The sequence below is a fragment of the Mastacembelus armatus genome, chromosome 5 (genome assembly GCF_900324485.2).
Source record: "Mastacembelus armatus chromosome 5, fMasArm1.2, whole genome shotgun sequence".
Classification (NCBI taxonomy): domain Eukaryota; kingdom Metazoa; phylum Chordata; class Actinopteri; order Synbranchiformes; family Mastacembelidae; genus Mastacembelus; species Mastacembelus armatus.
Window position 1 is genome coordinate 4,316,813 of NC_046637.1, and position 20,064 is coordinate 4,336,876.

General features: G+C 41.1%; 2 protein-coding genes across 2 annotated transcripts; one reads left to right on the forward strand and one right to left on the reverse strand.

The window, feature by feature from the left end:
- Positions 1-2,255: 2,255 nt before the first annotated feature.
- Positions 2,256-8,214, reverse strand: LOC113129902 (uncharacterized). Its single transcript, XM_026306116.2, has 5 exons — positions 7,294-8,214; positions 6,359-6,526; positions 6,056-6,234; positions 5,633-5,873; positions 2,256-4,742 (listed from the first exon to the last, which is right to left on the reverse strand). The coding sequence occupies exons 1-5, from the start codon at positions 7,936-7,938 to the stop codon at positions 4,242-4,244; spliced, it is 1,734 nt and encodes a 577-aa protein (XP_026161901.1). The 5' UTR covers positions 7,939-8,214; the 3' UTR covers positions 2,256-4,241.
- Positions 8,215-9,174: 960 nt separating this feature from the next.
- Positions 9,175-19,750, forward strand: kctd6a (potassium channel tetramerization domain containing 6a). Its single transcript, XM_026306118.1, has 6 exons — positions 9,175-9,456; positions 13,224-13,330; positions 13,884-14,053; positions 15,761-16,013; positions 18,845-19,003; positions 19,155-19,750. The coding sequence occupies exons 2-6, from the start codon at positions 13,304-13,306 to the stop codon at positions 19,263-19,265; spliced, it is 720 nt and encodes a 239-aa protein (XP_026161903.1). The 5' UTR covers positions 9,175-9,456; positions 13,224-13,303; the 3' UTR covers positions 19,266-19,750.
- The last annotated feature ends 314 nt before the right edge of the window (positions 19,751-20,064 follow it).

Here is a 20,064-nt window from a genome sequence, read left to right on the forward strand (position 1 = left end):
CACTGCTTCCATCTTTCACACCTGATGTTTTCTTTCTGTGTTCTGTACAGTTCTTGGCAGGATTAGGCCTCTATTGTCCAGTTATTACCAGTGGTGGAAGAGGTACTCAGATCTTAAATATAACAATGTAAAAATATAGTGTTAAAAGTAAAATCCTGCATTTAACTTATACTGGACTTTTACTACTGTAAATCCTGTTCAGTTTGTTCCTCTGTCCCCAGCCATTCTCAAATAAAGTAACGCTCCGTAAACAAACTGTTATAGTCAAACATCTAGACTTAAACACAAAAGCAGAAGTAACAAAGTCCCTGAAGACGAACAGCAGGTGAAGCTTTAAATGCTTTTATTGGCAAACTTTGACAGGAACCAGTGTTTCAACTGGCTGAACATCAGAGCTGAGACAAACATCTGTCACAGTCCTTGAACACATCAAAATAAAAACATTTACTAAAGAAGGTTTGAGAAACTTAAATCATTCTATTACAGCATCCATTGTGAATTGAGTCTAAATGCAACAGAAAATCATTTAAAACACTTTATATTATGGGTGACTACCTCCTGGAAATAACCAAAATCTGGTGCTAATTGTAGAAAAAAAAAACAAAACTATGAGTCAGATGCAAATAATCTGTACCAAATGACATCCTGTTTGGATTTAATTAGTAAATTATTGTGAAATTAGATCATAAAATGTTTCCATCAAAGGACATACAGTGGGTACGGAAAGTATTCAGACCCCTTTAAATTTTTCAGTCTTTGTGTCATTGCAGCCGTTTGCCAAAATCAAAAAAGTTCATTTTATTTCTCATTAATGTACACTCAGCACCCCATCTTGACAGAAAAAAACCCAGAAATGTTGAAATTTTTGCAAATTTATTAAAAAAGAAAAACTGAAATATCACATGGTCATAAGTATTCAGACCCTTTGCAGTGACACTCATATTTAACTCACATGCTGTCCATTTCTTCTGATCCTCCTTGAGATGGTTCTGCTCCTTCATTGGAGTCCAGCTGTGTTTAATTAAACTGATTGGACTTGATTAGGAAAGGCACACACCTGTCTATATAAGACCTTACAGCTCACAGTGCATGTCAGAGCAAATGAAAATCATGAGGTCGAAGGAACTGCCCAAGGAGCTCAGAGACAGAATTGTGCCAAGGTTACAAAAGAATTTCTGCAGCACTCAAGGTTCCTAAGAGCACAGTGGCCTCCATAATCCTCAAATGGAAAAAGTTTGGGAAGACCAGAACTCTTCCTAGACCTGGCCGTCCAGCCAAACTGAGCAATCGTGGGAGAGGAGCCTTGGTGAGAGGTAAAGAAGAACCCAAAGATCACTGTGGCTGAGCTCCAGAGATGCAGTAGAGAGATGGGAGAAAGTTCCACAAAGTCAACTATCACTGCAGCCCTCCACCAGTCGGGGCTTTATGGCAGAGGGGCCCGACGGAAGCCTCTCCTCAGTGCAAGACACATGAAAGCCTGCATAGAGTTTGCCAAAAAACACATGAAGGACTCCCAGACCATGAGAAATAAGATTCTCTGGTCTGATGAGACCAAGATTGAACTTTTTGGTGTTAATTGTAAGCGGTATGTGTGGAGAAAACCAGGCACTGCTCATCACCTGCCCAATACAATCCCTACAGTGAAACATGGTGGTGGGAGCATCATGTTGTGGAGGTGTTTTTCAGCTGCAGGGACAGGACGACTGGTTGCAATTGAAGGAAAGATGAATGTAGCCAAGTACAGAGATATCCTGGAAGAAAACCTCTTCCAGAGTGGTCAGGACCTCAGACTGGGCCGAAGGTTCACCTTTCAACAGGACAATGACCCTAAGCACACAGTTAAAATAACAAAGGAGTGGCATCAGAACAACTCTGTGACCGTTCTTGACTGGCCCAGCCAGAGCCCTGACCTAAACCCAATTGAGCATCTCTGGAGAGACCTGAAAATGGCTGTCCACCAACGTTCACCATCCAACCTGACAGAACTGGAGAGGATCTGCAAGGAAGAATGGCAGAGGATCCCCAAATCCAGGTGTGAAAAACTTGTTGCATCATTCCCAAGAAGACTCATGGCTGTACTAGCTCAAAAGGGTGCTTCTAGTCAATACTGAGCACAGGGTCTGAATACTTATGACCATGTGATATTTCAGTTTTTCTTTTTTAATAAATTTGCAAAAATTTCTACATTTCTGGTTTTTTCTGTCAAGATGGGGTGCTGAGTGTACATTAATGAGAAATAAAATGAACTTTTTTGATTTTGGGAAACGGCTGCAATGACACAAAGAGTGAAAATTTTAAAGGGGTCTGAATACTTTCCGTACCCACTGTAACTTCAACTTTAGCTCTTTTTTTTCCCCATGGCTCTAAAGTTACGTTCATGTCATGTTGGATTTGCCAGTTGTCTCACCTGTAAATGGCATCAGTCAAAATTATCAAATTGGCACTTAATCTTGAACTAAACCAAACACATGGACATCATCAGTCAACTCGTGTTTACGTGTTGCTTGATGTTTACAGCAGTCAGAAACACAAATCCATCTCATTTCTAATGTCCCACATGATGTGAACGCAGCACAAACATACCGAAGCCTCGAGTCTGTTCTGTTGAGTTCACTATGACCAATAAGTAAAAAAATAGACCTGGGACTGATTCCCCATCCTCTTTTCAGCTCTGCATCCACTTTATAGAAAGTGTTAAAAAAAAAAAAAGAACAAATGCAGCTTCAGTCTAGAAACATAAACAACAGTCTCAATAGTTTGAGATTTCCACAGTGTTCAGAATAATACAAAAAGAAAAATCAAACAATTTTCAGTTTTTTTTTTTTTTTTTTAAAGTTTCACCTCCCTAAAACTTCCGTAATTCAGCAGCTGGACGAACATCAAGAACTCCTGCAGATGGTCACTCTAGCTGTAATTTGACATTTAAAGACATTTATTGGTGGCTCATGGCTTTAATCAAGGCGTGTTTTGGGTTGTCGAGCACTTCTCCCTCCCTGTACTTTACACATGTGCATTTCAAAGTCTTTAAAAAAAAAACAACAACAAAAAAAGCAATGGTACTAACTGTAGGGAAATATTTCTAAAAGTACATGTGAATATCCAGTTTTTAAGAAGAAGCCAGTATGTGACACAGAGGAGTCAGGTTTATATTCAGAAATTGAAAAAAAAAGGAAGTAAAATTTTATTTCTAGAAAATTTATTTTAGTGGGTTCTATTTGGTTACCTAGAATTTTCAATCATGCAACGACTTTTCTCCTTCACCTTTTGTTTTAGTGTTGCCTGTTCACAGTAGAAGGCGACAGCTACATTACAGCAGTTAAATGGGATTAACTAACTGAGCGTCATCTTCAGTTTGCATGAGTTGTTTGGGCCACTGATTCTGATTCTAAGTAAACTTTAAGATAAAAGTAATTATTCTCACAAAAGCATAAAAGAAAAAGTCATTGTCTGGTAAATGTAATATTGAAGGATAAATACTGCCGTTAAGAGTTTCCTATGTGTCATTTGATGACAAGAACTGAACTTATGGGTTTCACAAATCAGCCTTATTGTAGATCTCAAGATAACTGAGGAAATATACATTATGTACGAGCCTATAACTGGATGTGTTTTGAAGCAGGCAGGAAGTGGTTTAAAGTCTTGAGTCATGAAGCCAATTATTCAATAGTCTTTTTCCTGTGAAGTTACAATAACATTTACTTTCTTGTTAAATTGGAGCTTTACTCAATGTGTCCTTTTCTTTGGAACCAAGACATTCTCTTTATATTTTGAAATCATAAAGACTTCATTTGTCAAATGTCTAATTTCTTTTATCCCCCAGCTGACCCAGTACAATGTTATAAGATCCTACAGTTAGCACAAAATTACAACTCTGGCTTTAAATCTTTCTAAAGTGTGACAATTACATACCCCTGTCTTTCCAGGAGAATATGTGGCCTGTAAATTGAAATGTTGTTGACAGCTGCTACCATTATTTATGGAAGCTGATTGTCAGGTGGTGAATCTGAGGAGCAGCTCACCTTTGACATGCGGCTATCAGTGGTACAAATGATGCAGATAATCATCACAGCTGTCTGTGTTTTATTGGTAGTTTCAGTGAATTTTCTCCTACTCAAACTTTAAAATAAAATTTAAAGTAAAGCTCTCATCAGTTTCCATCGACAGCTGCTGCCCTTGTCAGAATGACTTTCAACACTGACCAGAAAGGACCTGATATCTCCATGAACGGAGTCTACCGATTCTTAGGGAGCTGACAGGTCGGATCTTCCGACCTCTGAGTGTCCTTTCAGCAGGCCAAGCCTTACCACCACCACCCTCCTCTTCTTTGAGCCTTCTTCATCATCATCCTCCTCCTCTTCTTCCTCTCTCTCCTTCGCCTTTCGTTTGCCTCTCTCCTTTCTCTTCTCCTCTTTTCTCTGCTTCTTTGCTGCCTTCTTCCTCCTCTTCTCTTCCTTTTCTTCCGCTGCTCGATCCTGCTCTTCGTCCTCTTCATCTTCCTCTTGTACTCCATCCTGCACTTCTTCCTCTTCCACTTCTTCCTCTACTGCCATCTCTACTTCATCCTCTTCTTCCTCATCCTCCTCATCATCCTCTTCTTCCTCCTCCTCATCATCCTCTTCCTCCTCCTCGTCTTCAATATCCTCCTCCTCGTCTTCAATATCCTCCTCTTCAACATCTGCCATCTCTTCTGCCTTCATCTGCTCCTGTTTCAGCTTCATTCTTTGTCGGCCATTTTGTGTTGCCTGTCAGAAAAACAGCACAAAGTTAAAGAAACAGACAGTAGTGATGTGTCCTCTTCCAAGCCGATTCCATAAACAGCTGCCTGTTTACACACCCAGCCATTAAGGAGCAACACCTTTAATCACATGTGGACGTGTTTTTGCTTGCCTAAGAAATGTAAGTCCAATATTCACTTTTGGCTCTGTGTTTGGTCTTTACCAACTGCTCAGGGAAACATCTGGTTGCGTAGCTGCTAAATGCTCAGCAATTAGTCTGTGTCTGTTGTTGAGGTTCTGTACAGTGGGTTTGTTTTTCACTGAAAGCAGCTGCATCCAAAACTGACAGTATGAGAGTGAAAGTGTTGGGTAGTCAGCTGAGTAGCTCTGCCACATTATATTGTCATTTGATTCTCTGCGACTAAAATACAGCATTATAGCTGCTTTAAACATGTTACTGGTACTAACATAAGTCACCCTTTGATTATGGTATGTAAAGTTCAGCTCTGCATCAAGAGAAGGGAGATACAACTAACAATTATTTGCATTATTTGTGATTCTCAGAAATGTGTATTTGTTTCTTTTCAGTCTTAGTCGACAAAACCTAAAGGCTGTCTAGTCTAGTTAATGACATTTTAGTCTAATTTTAATGTAGCCTCTATTATAATGTAGCCATGGTCGGCATTTCTGTTGTGATAGATGGGAGTGGTTCCAGATGAGATTATAGCAGAAAAGACTTTTTGATGTGCGATTCACACACATCTAGAACTGAAATTGGTTTACCATTAAGAAGAATGTTTTCTAAACCCATGTTCTCCTGATTATGTTTTGTTGGGTTTATTTTTTCTGGTATCTGAATTTGGCAGCCAGTGCTCGTGTAACAATTTACTTCGAGCAGCATTGATCATGATACTCACAGTCTTCTTGCCATTTCGGAGCTTGTGCAGCAGTAATCTGACAGTGTCTTTATTCTGACACAGCCCCATAGTGTTGAGGGCATCAAGGGAGGAGCCAGAGCAGCCCTGTAGGCGGAGCTCTGCTCCCAGGGCAGCTTGCAGGAAGTTGTTCTTCCAGATGTTCCTGGTGAAGAGCGGGATGGAGAGCGCCACCACAGCCCGGCGCTCCAGCAGCGTCTGGGCCTGCTCCTCCGACAGCTGGCTACAACACAGAAAACAGACGGGAAAGACATTATCATCAGACCGCCAACTCACATCTGGTCAGGTTTAGACTCACGATGAGGTTTGAGTGGGATAACTTTAAAACTCAAATGAACTTTCTGAACCAGAAGGATCATTTGACCCTGTGACTCATGTTAAAGCTCTGTCCAAACTCAGACTTACTGGCTGCTCTTGGCCAGAGCGTTGATGTCGGGGAACAGGGATCGGAGGCAGGTGGTGACAAGCGGAGCTTTGTCCTGGGCCCAGTTCAGACAGCGCCGCCACGGGAAGGATGACAGTGGCTTCCTGCTCGACACCTTCTGATGAAAGGGACTATCTGCATGCCGCGACAGCACCTTCATCTGCACCACAACAAGAAACACATCATTCTGCTATTACAATAATAAAGAGCAAGTGTTTATGTAGCAGGATATGTTTGTTCTGACTATTGATTGACTTACTAACAGTAAGCACTTCCATCCTCACCTCCTCTTTCAGTTGTTTACTCCAAAACTCCATCATGGGCTTCCTGGCACCTTTGGCAGACCAGAGCATTTTGAAGGCAGCCTTGTAACAGGACTTGCTCACCAGCTGTGCCGCTTTGCTCTTCTTCCCCATCCTGCAGACTTTCTTCCTCTTGTCTTGCACGTCTGGCTGCAGTCACCAAGGACACAGGCAGAAAACGTTAAACTTCTCCACCAGTCTCTAGTGTATAAAACACCAGGGGCTCTGCATAAGTTATATTACAGTATAGTCTTGTGAGCTGTAGTTGATGGGCTATCTATGTCCACCATTATTCACCTGTTACTATACAGGAAGTTTTACAGAGAATTGTTGTGTCACTAAATCATCATCATTCCCTTTATCAGTGCAGACTGGCAGTCACCACTGACTGGACACTACTTTAGGAATATTTAGAGTAGGCTCTGACTGGGTTTTTGACATGAACACATATTATGTGGCATTATAAATGTCTAAACAGTCTAACCTCTCAGACTGTCTACGGTACTGTACACTTTCAACAATGGTCAGCCCTTCCAGAGTTTTTCTAATCCAACGACAGTAGCCAAACATGATTTGATTTGTACAGTGTAAACCAAACTTGTTCCATTATTCTAGATTTTCATGCTGCATGGACCAAAGAAATGACTTCCAGAATGATGAGGGAAGGGGGCGGACCTCTCATTCAGGAAGTGTTTGTTTATATTCTTTTTTTGAATGCAGGTGACATTATACAAGCTGCAGAGAAGGGATTCTGTTAGTGTGTAGTAGCTGTCAGAACAGCTTTGCCATCCTGTCTCCTGCAGGTTAACCTTACCCACACCACCCCCTGTCCCTCCTGCTCCTGGATTTCAATCCAGTGCCGGTGTGACAGCACCATAACATCGGAGAATCGCATATCATGATTTTATTAGTCACACCTGTTTAGGCACAGGCGGTTTCACCCACAGAGACCGTTTCCCGGCTTGTTTGCGTTTGCATTTGCTCCTGATGAACTGTGCGCAGGTCTCACACAGGAAGGACGTGTCGTGGACCACAGAGTCTGGGAACACCCACTTCACGGTCTCTGGCGTGGTAAAGGTGTACACCGTCCTGCGGTTGAAGCTGCGGCCCTGTCGCTCAAACTCAGACTTGCAGCTGGAGCAGTTCTTGTCCTCCGGCCGACTAACACGCCGGGTGCGACTGCGATGGCAGGAATGCGCAACAGGACCCCCAGAGGGTGCAGACCTCTGGGGCGCTTCTTTTGTCTGTAGCGATAGTGAGGACGCTTCCACATCATTCCCGCCGGGGCAGTCCACCTCCGCACCCACGGGCGGTTCGGGAAGCTCTGTTGGCAAAGAGGCGGGGGGCTGCCCAGGCGCGGTTTGCTCGGGATCAGCCGGTGTGGCGAAGCTTTCCTGCGCGGTGACTCCGCAGTCAGTCACCGGTGCACCGGAGGAGAGGGGCGCCTCTGTGGAGGTGAAGTTGCTGTCCCCAGTGTGGGCATAGTCGTGCTCGTTGGTCTCGGATGGAGGAGCAGCTACTTCATCGTTCCCCGCGGTGGTCTCGGTGGTTTCGCTGGCCATGATGGACGGTGACTGGTCCTGTTCGGAGTCAGCAGGAACAGAAAAGTCTGTCCGCGCTCATCGCTGTTCACCGAGCGGCAGGCTAATGCTAATGCTAATTGATAATGCTACAAGCTCGGCAGATTCAAAACAGATGTTTCAAAGTAAAACTTTAGCAACGTTTGCAACGAAGTTTGTAGAAAATTAAAAACAAACTAGACTAAAGCAGAGACTGAATTTGAGTGGGAATATCACCGGAGCGGATGGAAAACACAGAGAACTCTCACTAACAGGATGTGACCACAGATTAAAAAAAAAAAGTTTTTCCGGTATTGGACTGCTGCTGGCGCTCCTGGTGGTGGGAGGTAGGTATGACACTTTTTGTTTTTTTTTTGTTTGTTTTTTTAAATTAAATGAAACTACAAATACCACAGTAAATAGTCTGTTTCTAGTAAAGGTCCTGCATTTACTTAAGTACATTATTATTGTTATTATTATTAATATTATTGTATTGCAGGCAGCACAGTAACTGAGTGCACTGTTGCCTCACTGCAAGAAGGTTCCTGATTTGAAACCCTGCAGGTGTTTCTGTGTAGAATTTCTCCCTGTGCTTGCGTGGGTTTTCTCCAGGTACTCTGGTTTCCTCCCACAGTCCAAAAACATGTATGTGAGGTTGATTGGTGACTCTAAATTGCCCATAGGAGTGAGTGTGAGTGTGTGAGGTTGTTTGTCTCTATGTGGCCCTGTGATGGACTGGTGACCTGTCCAGGGTGGACCCCTGCCTTTCACCCAAAGAGAGCTGGGATAGACTCCAGCGGATCCCTGGGACCCTGGTTAAGGAATAAGTGGGTATAGATGATGGATGAATGGATATTGCACTGTTACCAATGACAAGCACTCTTGTTTATATTGAATATGCATCACTGCAGTTGTTGTTTTCTATTGTCTGTCTTTTACTGTTATCTATCTACTCTCTGTCCCTATCCCTTCTGCCCCCCTCCCCCCGACTTGTCTTGTAGCTGGCATCATCAAAATAAACAAGATCTGTTCAACTAGAGGAGCTGGTTTAACAATAGTTGGAAAAGTAACTCTGTTGGCTCAACAAGTCATCCAGATCCTCAACAAACAAAAAACAGAATTTTACTTAAATACAAAAGCATTAATATCACAGTATACTTGGAGTTCTAACAGTAAAATAATTCATTATGTAGAATGAAACACTTCACATTAAAGTGGATTACTATTATTAATGCATTATTGTTTGTTTGTTGGTATTTCTGGAGCTAATTTTACTACTAGACCAATCACTATGATGACCTTACAATCAGTTTAATTTTGGATTAATCATTAATATAATTGACCAAATCTAAATCAAACAACACAAAATGTTAACTCTTATTTTGATAAGCCGGACCGGAAGCTTCTGAGGTGACAGTGGCGTAAATATGGAGGTAAACGACCAGGTTAGCTTGGAGCTTTAACCTGCAGCTGCGTTAAAGTCGGTGAAAGCAGCATTGAGCAGTGATGGAGCAGTTCTAGGTAAGACTGGACAACCTTTCAAATGTGATTTTTAGCTGTGTGTCGCCTGGTTTTTCTGCCCATCTCGCTAACTAGCTAACTAGGTTAGCTGCTGTTAGCTAGCCTTTCTGTTAGACCGAGTATTTGGCTGATTATCACATGCACAGCTGTTTACATCATATTTAGGCTGCTAATATTCTTCATCGTCTAATAAAAGGACAACACAACAAGCTACAGCCTTTAGACTAACACCTCCTATTTCCGTGGGTGGAGCTTTTCCATTTATATTTGTATGCAAAGGTTTTAAAAAGGGTCTTAAAAAAATAAATATGTGGAAAAGACTGAATGTTCAACCTAAGGTTGTGTGGCACAAATATCATTTTACAAATGGAGGCAAGAATAGATTCAACTGCTGTCAGTCTGTGAGTCAGTAAACTAAAACTGAACAGAGCAAGGTATCTCACCCATGTTCCTCCAGGGCCACTGCCTGCCGCTGATTACCTGGATCAGGTCTGTCCAGTCAGTCTGAACCTGGAAGATGCTGCTTCATTTTGGGTGTTTCCTCACTGGTGTCTTTTCCTTGCATCTTACTCCCACCTACATACAATGCAAGGAAAAGACACAAGGACAGAGAACTGAATCAGAACTGAAGTAGAATCAGATGTTTTTTTTTTTTTTTCTTAGATTCTTAATGTGGAGCATCCAATGACAAACTGATAAAGGGACTTGTCAAACTGCGGTTATAACTTCCACAGACAGCCTTCTCAGTCCTCCAAGCAGAAATAAGAGCTTTGGAACTTCTTTCATCATGGCAGACCAGAGCAACTTCAGGGTTCATCAAGAGACAATCTGATAAGAGGATGGGGAAATGCTCCTTATCATCCCCCACTTCACAGCTTCATCTGAGATGGTATCTTCCAGCTTCTGGTTGACTAAACACACCAGATCCATGTAATCTGCTGTGGCTAGGGCCGAGATAGTGTGAAAACAAGCAGGACAGTGGCCCTCGAGGACCAGGGTTGCCCACCTAGGAAGAGAGGCTGATTTTTGAAACAGGACAGTGATGTAAATTGTACCTCAAACCGACTTTCCTCGACTCCTTAGATGTTTGTACATGTCCCACTTACTGTTTTGGTAAATTCAAGAAATAAAAAGTAAGTTGTTTCCATTTGCTTCAGTTTTTTTAAAAACTTATTTTACTTCACAAATTAACAAACGCTGTTGCCCAGACTTTTTACTCAGGTTGGGATGTACCAACACCAAGGCTTTGTGCTGTGAAGTGATGTTACTGAAATTAGCATCAGCTCAGTCTGAAGCATAGCCTGACTGAAATATATCTGAGCACCTCTGGGTCCAAAACCCAATAACAAGCAATAGTAATGTTTTATACCATTAAAACATAATAAAAATAACAGTCTTAATACAAATCATTTTAACATTTTTAGGAATTGCAACCAAGGTATGTACTCCATGGGTCATTTTAAGGTGTTAAAATAAATGTATCGGCGCTTTCTGTTGGGTGAAATATGTAGATTTGTAGGAAGTGAAACATATTGGGTCAAAGATATTATGTATCAGTGGGTTATTGTTTGTGGAGGATGAGAAGTCTTGTCCCAGTAGTGAAATGAGTGGGAGCTTTTTCAAGGGGTCATATCGAGGGTGTTGTGTTAAAGAATGGTAAGATAACCAGCCCTGAGAGAGGCTGCTGTTATATTGCCCAGAAGAATGCTTAAGATGAAGCAGACAATGGGTTTAGCACTGCTTGGGCTGCAGGAAAACTAGGAAGATAAGGTTTATTTCCTGAGGAGCTGCCTGAACATAATGGACAACAGGCACCTGAATGTCTTTCTCTTTGAGGGTGAATCTTTTGTCCAGTTACACACTAAATGAAGAAAGATGTTTGAGACACGCTGACCCGTCTATTCTGGTACACTGTAAATGTCAAATATGAAAGTGCTGACCTGAGCCTCAATAACTTCCCAAAAAATGTGCAGACGTCTTCTCAAAAATGCTCTGAGTACAGGCTGATGTGAAAGGTTTATTTCGGGCTTGAAAAAGACACACAATAGACTGAGCTGAGTTCACAGGAACTTAGCTGAACCTGGTGCTCTTGACCTCCTGTATTTATCCCCTTTTAAACACATCCACCGACTGTGGAGCTCAGTACACTAAGTTTCTTTTATTCTTATTTTTGTTAAGTGCACAAGCTTCTAAAAATTAATTGTCAAATGTTTGACCTGTAGGTTGACTTTCAACTCTATTGGTGTTATCCAACAATATGGCAGCCACTAGTGCTGGCAAACCACCAGATGGTTTTACATCAATAGGAATACTGAACATAGAAAGCATTAGATCACATTCCACTCTTTACTGAATCTCATCAACCAAAACGTGAGTATATGAATATATGAGAGGATGCCAACTTATACATTTACCAGTATTGTTTGTGGGAGACATGCTGACTGCTTGGTGTTAGCATGAGGCCGTGCTATCTACAGAGGGTGTGATGGCTGTGTACATCCCCCCTCTGCAAACACTGATGCGGCCTGTGACGTCCTGCACTCAGCTGTGAGCAGGCTGCAGACACAGCACCCACAGGCCCTTCTGCTTATCTCTGGGGACTTCAACCATGTGTCTTTGTCTCTGTCCTCCACTCTCCACATTCACCCAGTATGTGACCTGCCACACCAGGTCCTTCCTTTCTGCTGCTATCAGACTGTACAACCAGCACTGCAACTAGTAGACCCCCAGCTAATAACCTCATCACGTATAGGCTGTAAAAACTTTACTTTGTATTTCTTTTCCATTTCTAATATATTTGTATTGTCAATACAGTGTTTTTCATTTTTCTTATTCTGCTCTTATTTTTTATCTTGATGGAAATTTGCCCGCTGTGGGACAAATCAAGGTTCTTCTTATCTTATCTTACCCCTCTATCATTTTTCTCCCATAGAAATGATTCATCAACACGAGTTTTTTTTTTTTTATTTTTTTTTTTTATTCTTTAGAGAACTAGCAACTCTCAAGTATAAAACACTTATATGTGACAGTTGGGACATGATTTCTAAATTACCTCAGCTCTAGTTTGGCATTACTTGTGACTTACTGGCTGACTTAGATACTGATGGCGATCTGCAGTAATCTAGTATCAGTCGATTATATAGGTCTGGGCAATGTATCAGTCTGGCTTTGTTCTGAATACTACAAGTCTGAAACTGAAAACCATCTCTGGATGTGAAGTTAAAAAGAAGGGACCTTACCTTATCTCTGCTGGAGTCTCTATGATGTGTTAGCCACTGCTAGCATAACATATTTGAATCTCTGACCAAAGTGTTGGTGCTAGTGTTGGATTGTGGGTAAGGTAGGTACGAAATTTTGATGACAAAAAAAAAATGCATACAATTAAAAAGTGGTTCTGCTGCATGATGGCATGAAAGGTTTTGTCCATAATTTGCATCACAATAAGTTGAACTTGAGTGCTCCCCAGCCTTTTATTTACAGCTTACTGTGATATATGATTTAATCAGAGCTCGTTAAAATGCTTTGTCAGTTTCATTAATTTGTGGCAGGGAGCTTTATTCATCTGTTTTGAGTCCTGGTTTTCTTGAGATTTAAGAAATTCTGCAGTTTCTTACTGGCTGGCAGTGTGCAGACACATCAGGGATGCAAGACTAATCAGCCAGATGATGTCTGGGCCATGGCAACGCTGGTGCATCAGTTGGCTGCTTATCTCCATGGTAACCATCTTACTGTTAGTCGCATCACAGCTGTTCCTTCTCTTGTTGCAGATATTGGTGGAAACACAGAAATGTTCTTCTCAACAGTCTGACCTGAAGAGAATCAACAGTCTGCCATCATAGAGATACAGATGGAGAATGGAGACCTGGGTCACATGGTGTGTGTGGGCTGGTATTACTCAGTTTTGGGGATCTAAGCCTTTTCACCCATGTGGGGGCTCAACATTCATATGGGAGCAAAAACATATTCCTAATATATGTCATTACATTTTATAAAGCTGACTTGGTTTAAAGCTTGGGTCAGAGCTAGACATGTAGTGCTTAGGGTTAAGGGTCTTCAGGGCTTAGTGTCTTCAGGAAATGAGTGTAAGCTAACTTGTAACTTGACATTTTAGCTAATTGTCATTTTGGCTGGTTCTTTTAAAGTTTGTGTGGGGGATAAAACTTGTGGTTTTAGAGCAAAGGGTGAAATTAGGTTTAAGTTCAGTTTATGTCTGCACCATAGGTCATATCTGGTGTAGATTAGATTGGTTTTATTTTATATATATGTTAGAGTGAGGATAACAGATGAACAGGTATCTTCAAATCCTCCTCAGGACTTCATACTTGCCAAGTTTAAATTCCAAAGAATCCAAATTACTATTAGTTCTTTATTTGGTATACACAAAGACCATTAGTATTGTCCCTGACTGCTGGTCCTGCTGTCTCTAGATGGGGGAGCCTGTGACTCTGAATGTGGGTGGGTGTGTGTACAGCACCTCCCTGTCCACTCTGCGGCGCTACCCAGACTCCATGCTGGGAGCCATGTTTAGAGGAGACCTCCCCACCGTTAGAGACGCACATGGAAACTACTTCATTGATCGCGACGGGCCACTGTTTCGGTGAGTGTGTGTCTGTGTGGCAGAATGACATGTTTTTGAATAGTAAAATCTTCAGCTAGCTGTTCAGATATGCCAGTACGCTAATCATGCTGAAACTAAAGTTACAGTTATGTGGCACGCTGCGTGTTAATATTTACATGCATATCAGCGTTCAAACTATAACATGTTAAAGTCTGGCTCAGCCAGATCAAAGTTCAGCCTGGTGAAGAGCTGAGCCCACCAAACTGAATCTGAAACCCCTTTACACTTCCTGTTCGTGGCAGGAGTTTCACTGTATTAAAAAGGCTCGAGATGACCTAAAAACTCCACCGTATAAAAGTTTAAGTCTGACAGTGTGGAGCTGAGCCTGTCGTGTTGAGTCTGAGAGTTTTTTTTTGTTATGTTTTTTCATTGGATTTGTTAAAAAATGTATGAGTAACACACCAGCTTCTCAATAAGGTTGGGGTTGAATCAGATTTTGAGCTCTCTTCTCTCATGTCCTGGTTTAACTTGTAGCCCAGAATTTAATCCTGTGGGGTCTAAGGGTGTTTTGGGGCCCTGGGCAAGTTTTGACATGCCCTGACATTTGTGGTTTTTTCAGTTGCTTTTAAACATATTAATGGCTAAAGTCTGATAAGACTGTAATCAGCACAAACTGGGCTACAATAATATATGAGCAGCAAGTTTATAGATGATTGTGTTTTTACGCATGGTTTGGGAAAAACATTTTTAAGTCAATAAGACTATAAAACATACAGAACATTGGTTCACAAGACTTTTGAGAACTGGATATTGTAGCCTAAAGTGTTTGCTTCAAAAATTATATGAAAATCGTCTTCTTCACTCATTCACAGAAAACAATAGACTGATTTAAATTTTCTAAGACACTTTTTGTTTCGAAAGGGCATTTGCAAGAAGGCTTGCATGATCATGAATAATCATGTGATTCACCTGAGAAGACAAAGAATCGCATAATGAGCTGCATAATGAGCCTTTCACTCAGGAATGTGGCTGAGAGGGAGTTACTCGTCAGGAATTATATCCTCCGCTGCCTCCAGTCACTCTTTAAAATGCAAATGTTTGTCATCTGAGTTGCGTTCTTCCTCTGAGGAGAAAGTAAACTCTTCATTGCTGTCCAGAAGTAAATTCTATGATGAAGATTGACGTTTTATGCCATTTCTCGGGGGTGTGCACATAATTACCTGGCTCACCTCAGATCATTTCCATATGAACATTGTGCTCAGTGCGATCACATTAGTTATAATGAGGTGAGACAGTAGAAACAGTACCGCTCCTTATTTTCATATGGATAACGTAAAAATTTGTTTTGAACTTTAATTGTTTCCTTTAAAAGACGACATTTCAAGCTTTCGATACATATATTTCTCATGTCTTTGAGGCAAGTATTCGCTGAGATTCAGGTTAGTTTATTTATGTGTCTGTGAAGTGAGGTGACAAAGACGGAGAAGACGGAATACACCGTCTGCTTTATTTTAACAGCAGAACAGCATTTTGTTATTACAAGTCTAAACAAATAAAAGTAGACCCTTTACAGATTCAAATGAGATATTGCTCTTATCTGTATTATCAAAACTGACAGAGTAATTTAAGTTCTTTTCAGTGTTATCAAGAGAAGATGCCACAAAACGCACTGCCGCGTATATCGGGTTAATGAAATCACAGGCTCAGCTGTCCGGTCTGATCCTGTCTCTGTTACTGTTGTTTCAGCTACATCCTCAACTTCCTGCGGACGTCAGAGCTGACGCTGCCATGTGATTTCAAAGAGACCGAGCTGCTCAGGAAGGAGGCTGACTTCTACCAGATCGAGCCCCTGATCCAGTGCCTGGGAGACCCCAAACCACTGCTTCCCTACCCCACTGACACCTATGAAGAGGTGGTGGAGCTGTCCAGCACCAGGAAGCTGTCCAAGTACTCAAATCCTGTCGCTGTCATCATCACCCAGCTCACCATCACCACCAAGGTCAGTGAAAGCAGCTCTGGTTAGGGTTGTATTGACATGTTTGTGGAGAAATTCTGAGACACAAAAACATGATTATATAAATTACTTTATTTTCCACACCCATTTCTGTTTTCTTTGTTTTAGCCACTAATTTTCTCTAAATCCAGAACATTTTCTTTCTAATATCTTCTGCTCAGTGCAAATCTACACAGCCTTCCTTCTGGTAACATTTTTCTATTGGATTCTATTGTAAAATGCAACTGAGCAACAGTATTTATCGTATTTGTTTTAGAAAGTGGGGTCTACTAAGGGATTTCAGGGACGTCACAGTGGAACAGTTGTTAGGACTGTCACCTGAAAATAGGCCTGATCTAAATGGTGAAAACACTTTAGGTAACAAGAGCTTCCTTCTTATTGTTACCGATGTTATGGAAATTATTCAAGCTGCCGTTATACTTTTGCTGGTAAGGAAATGTTAATTTCAGAGTCTGACAAGAACCTTCATCTCTGGATGTAGCTTGGTCAACAATGTGTAGTTTTACATCACCGAGGAGGAAACCCTGTACAGATTATGATAAAACAAGAAAATCCCATATTAATCATTAATGTAGATCTCAAAATCATTTGCATAGCTCTAGCCAGGAGGCTAGAAAAAATGACTCCTCACATAACACACCCTGTTCAAACAGGATTTATTAAGAGTGGACAGGTGGCTAACAATACTCGAAGAGTAATAATCAATATAAAAGACTACCAGTAATAAATCCAGAAGTACTATTATCTGTTTAAATGCGGACAGGGTTAATTAGAAATTCTTTATTGCCACATTGCATAAATTTAGATTCAGAAACACCTTCATAGATTGGATCAAAGCATTGTATAGTTCTCTATCAGTACAAATGACCAAAACTTCCTCAAAGTTCAGTCTTCAAAGGGGCCCCAGGCAGGGTTGCCAGCTCTCTCCTTCACAATTCACCATTTTTATCGAGCCTCTAGCTGCTGCTATTCTGCAAAACAAAAACAGTATCTTTGGAGTTCAAACAGAACATGTATATCATGAAATAAGCCTTTATGCAGATGATGTATTAGTTTTCCTCTCAAATTCACAAAGCTCTTACTCTGAAACAATCAACCGCCCCCTGTCCCCCCAACAGGGGGCCTGCAGCAGAGTATTTCAGACCCTCTCAGAGCCTTTGATGAAGGGTGCTGCAAGGGAAGCTGCCCTGGCTGTTCGTAACTGCCCCTGCAAAGGAGCTGGGGTTCAGAGCTGCTGCCAGCTTGATGTTGGAGTACAGGGTTGGTGGGTGGGTAAACAAAAAAGCAAAATAACAGAAATAGAAAGAGGATCACAGCCTTCCTGTAGCAGTGGCCCCTTACAGTGTAGCCAAGCCTTATTTATATAATGCAAAAATTATTTGGTCTGTCACGTTACCTGGCCCTGAACTAGTGTTTTTGTTGCTGTGACAGACTACAGCTCTTGACAAGGCCGTCCCTTCTTTACCAAAGCATCTTTGCCTGTTTGTTCTTCTCTCTGCAAGCACAAGTTCAGAGATACCCACACATTATGTTTTCAAATCACCCTGTTAAACAAGATTGTTTTCCATAAGACCATCACTTATAGTCCTTTACAATCATTTAACCCTCATAATCATGTCAATACAATTATAGAAAATCCCACTTTATTGGGTTCGCGGTTAGGGATGGGTAACAAATCGCAGTATTAAACAAGAACCAGGGGTAATTTATTAATGACCAAACTATCAGTAAGCCCTGACATTATCGGTTCCACTATTGATACCGATAGAGAAATTAAGAAAACACATTTATTTATTATTTCTACATAAAAGTTATCTTGCACATTTTTTCCAATCCAAAACACTAACCTATATCATTGCAGGGAGGGGGGGCAGCTGTGTGTTTCTCTCTCTCTCACACACACACACACACACACACATACACGCACGCACACACGCACGCACACGCGCTCAGACACAGACTGCAGCACCATGTAGTGCACACACCCAGTAGATAGATCTTAACTAGTACTATTTGTAGACCTTAGCCTAACTACAGTATGTGATGTTACACTTCACTAGGGTTGATGTTGACTGTGTGGCAACAAGTCTTTTGCATTTAAGGGCGGAACCAGCAGCCTGTGGAACCATGTAGAAAAACTGCATTCATAAATTCAAATTGTCAGAGTGTCGTCTGAATTGTCATTGAGAAACTCACAGTTTCAGAGCGCTCAGAGCAGGGATGGATTTAGTACAGTAAAAATACTGTCAAAGTCCTGCATTTCATTTTTTACATTACAGCAGCTGATCAACACAAACATCAACACTTTGAGCTTTTCTTAAATCCCACCAGCTCAGAGCATAAAATCTAAAAACTCCATCACCAAAGGTTTTTGTCTTTGGAACCAACTGAAAAACTTAATATGCCAGAAGATCTGAGAGGCCATCCTGGATCACACACTGCAGAAATTTGACAGGCAGGCAACGTTGGAACCTTAACAGTTGTAAAGAGCTTTCTCCTTCTGGTCCTGGTAAGAAGGACAGTTCTGTGTCAGTTGTAACTGATTTATCTTCTTATGATTTATTTTCTCTTGAGGGGTCAGTAAAGTTATATACAGTGCAGTCTGCCTGGTACAAAAACAAAATTAGTCTCTACATTGTGTTCAATAAAATTTCAAGTGCAACAAGCAGTGTGCTAATTTTTATTACATCCAAGTGTAATATAATAATATTTTTACAAGAAACAATAATGTATTTGAATGTAGTGATAACACTATGGTATAAAATCACAAAATTAATAAAGTACAGTTTAATCAGTATTACTCTGTTTATCTTTAGGTACACTCTGTGTTGGAGTCCATCTCCAGCAGCTTCACAAAGTGGAACAAACACATGATGGACACCAGAGACTACCAGGTGTCCTTTACCTTTGGACCATGTGACCACCAGCAGGAAGTTAGCCTGCGTGTCCACCTGCTTGACTTCATCTCTAAAGCAGTATGTGGCTTTAATTTCACCTTTAACACTGTGTGTAGAAACCATCTATCTGGGAGAAAACAGCATCTAGAACACATTCAAGTAATTAGATCATAGCTGATCCCTGCTGTCTGTTTTTTTTTTTTTTTTTTTTTTTGTTATTATTTTCCAGGGTTTCACAATACGCAACACACGCGTTCATCACATGAGTGAACGGGCTAATGAGAACACTGTGGAACATCACTGGACTTTCTGCCGACGAGTTCGCAAGGTCAATGACTAAAGAATGGACAGAAGATGTCATTCTGGTTTCTGCAGACAGACATTTGTTAGTTTTGAAGGATATGTATTGTTTTTCAGTCATTCATTCTGCCCACTGAGAGGTAGCTAGCACATTAGCCACATTAGGTACATTATCATGAAACATAAACATCTGACCTTTTATCATATTCACAGTATATGGATGCTTCTCCAACACAATCATATTTTTCATAATAGGCTTCTTCCATCTTTGTGTCATCACTTTGTGTTTGGTGCTTTCTAATTCAACGTGGCACAGGAACCCTGATGTCTGCCCCATACAACACATCTGAGATGAAACTGGAGCATGATTATGCAAGTGGAATCATATTTCTTATCAGTTTATGTCTTGCAGTGTTCAAATGGCCATGTAGTATAAGGTAGCTTCATATCTGGCAATGTGTAAATAGGAATGAATATTAACTGCTGATAAAATAAAATATAATAAAATATCTGAAAATGGTGAAATAGTGAAAATGGTCTGTATAAAATGGTCTGAGTGAAATTCCAAATCACTGCTGTATGAATGAATAAATGTTTTATGTCTTAATATGGTTATGATATCTGATGCCCAGTTGAGGATGCTGGTGCAGCTTGTTGTCATGTTTTAGCTAATTGTACTTTTGTAACTTCCATTCATCCTTTATCTTTAGCTCTTATTATTGTAGAGGGCTGTTGGGAGACTTGGGCCAGTCCTAGCTGACACTGGGCAAGAGGTGCTGTACACCTTGTACAGATCCCTTGGCAGATCATCATAGCAGGAATGAAAGAGAAAAACAGTC

Bases quoted from the DNA above. Each gene is read 5' to 3' on its own strand.
- kctd6a (XM_026306118.1), top strand. From the start codon at position 13,304: ATGGAGAATGGAGACCTGGGTCACATG. The intron at 13,331-13,883 runs GTGTGTGTGGGC...TGCTGTCTCTAG, and splicing joins ATGGAGACCTGGGTCACATG to ATGGGGGAGCCTGTGACTCT. The intron at 14,054-15,760 runs GTGAGTGTGTGT...CTGTTGTTTCAG, and splicing joins CGCGACGGGCCACTGTTTCG to CTACATCCTCAACTTCCTGC.
- LOC113129902 (XM_026306116.2), bottom strand. From the start codon at position 7,938: ATGGCCAGCGAAACCACCGAGACCACCGCGGGGAACGATGAAGTAGCT. The intron at 6,527-7,293 runs GTGTGACTAATA...TGGTGACTGCAG, and splicing joins AACCGCCTGTGCCTAAACAG to CCAGACGTGCAAGACAAGAG. The intron at 6,235-6,358 runs GTGAGGATGGAA...GTTGTGGTGCAG, and splicing joins GTAAACAACTGAAAGAGGAG to ATGAAGGTGCTGTCGCGGCA.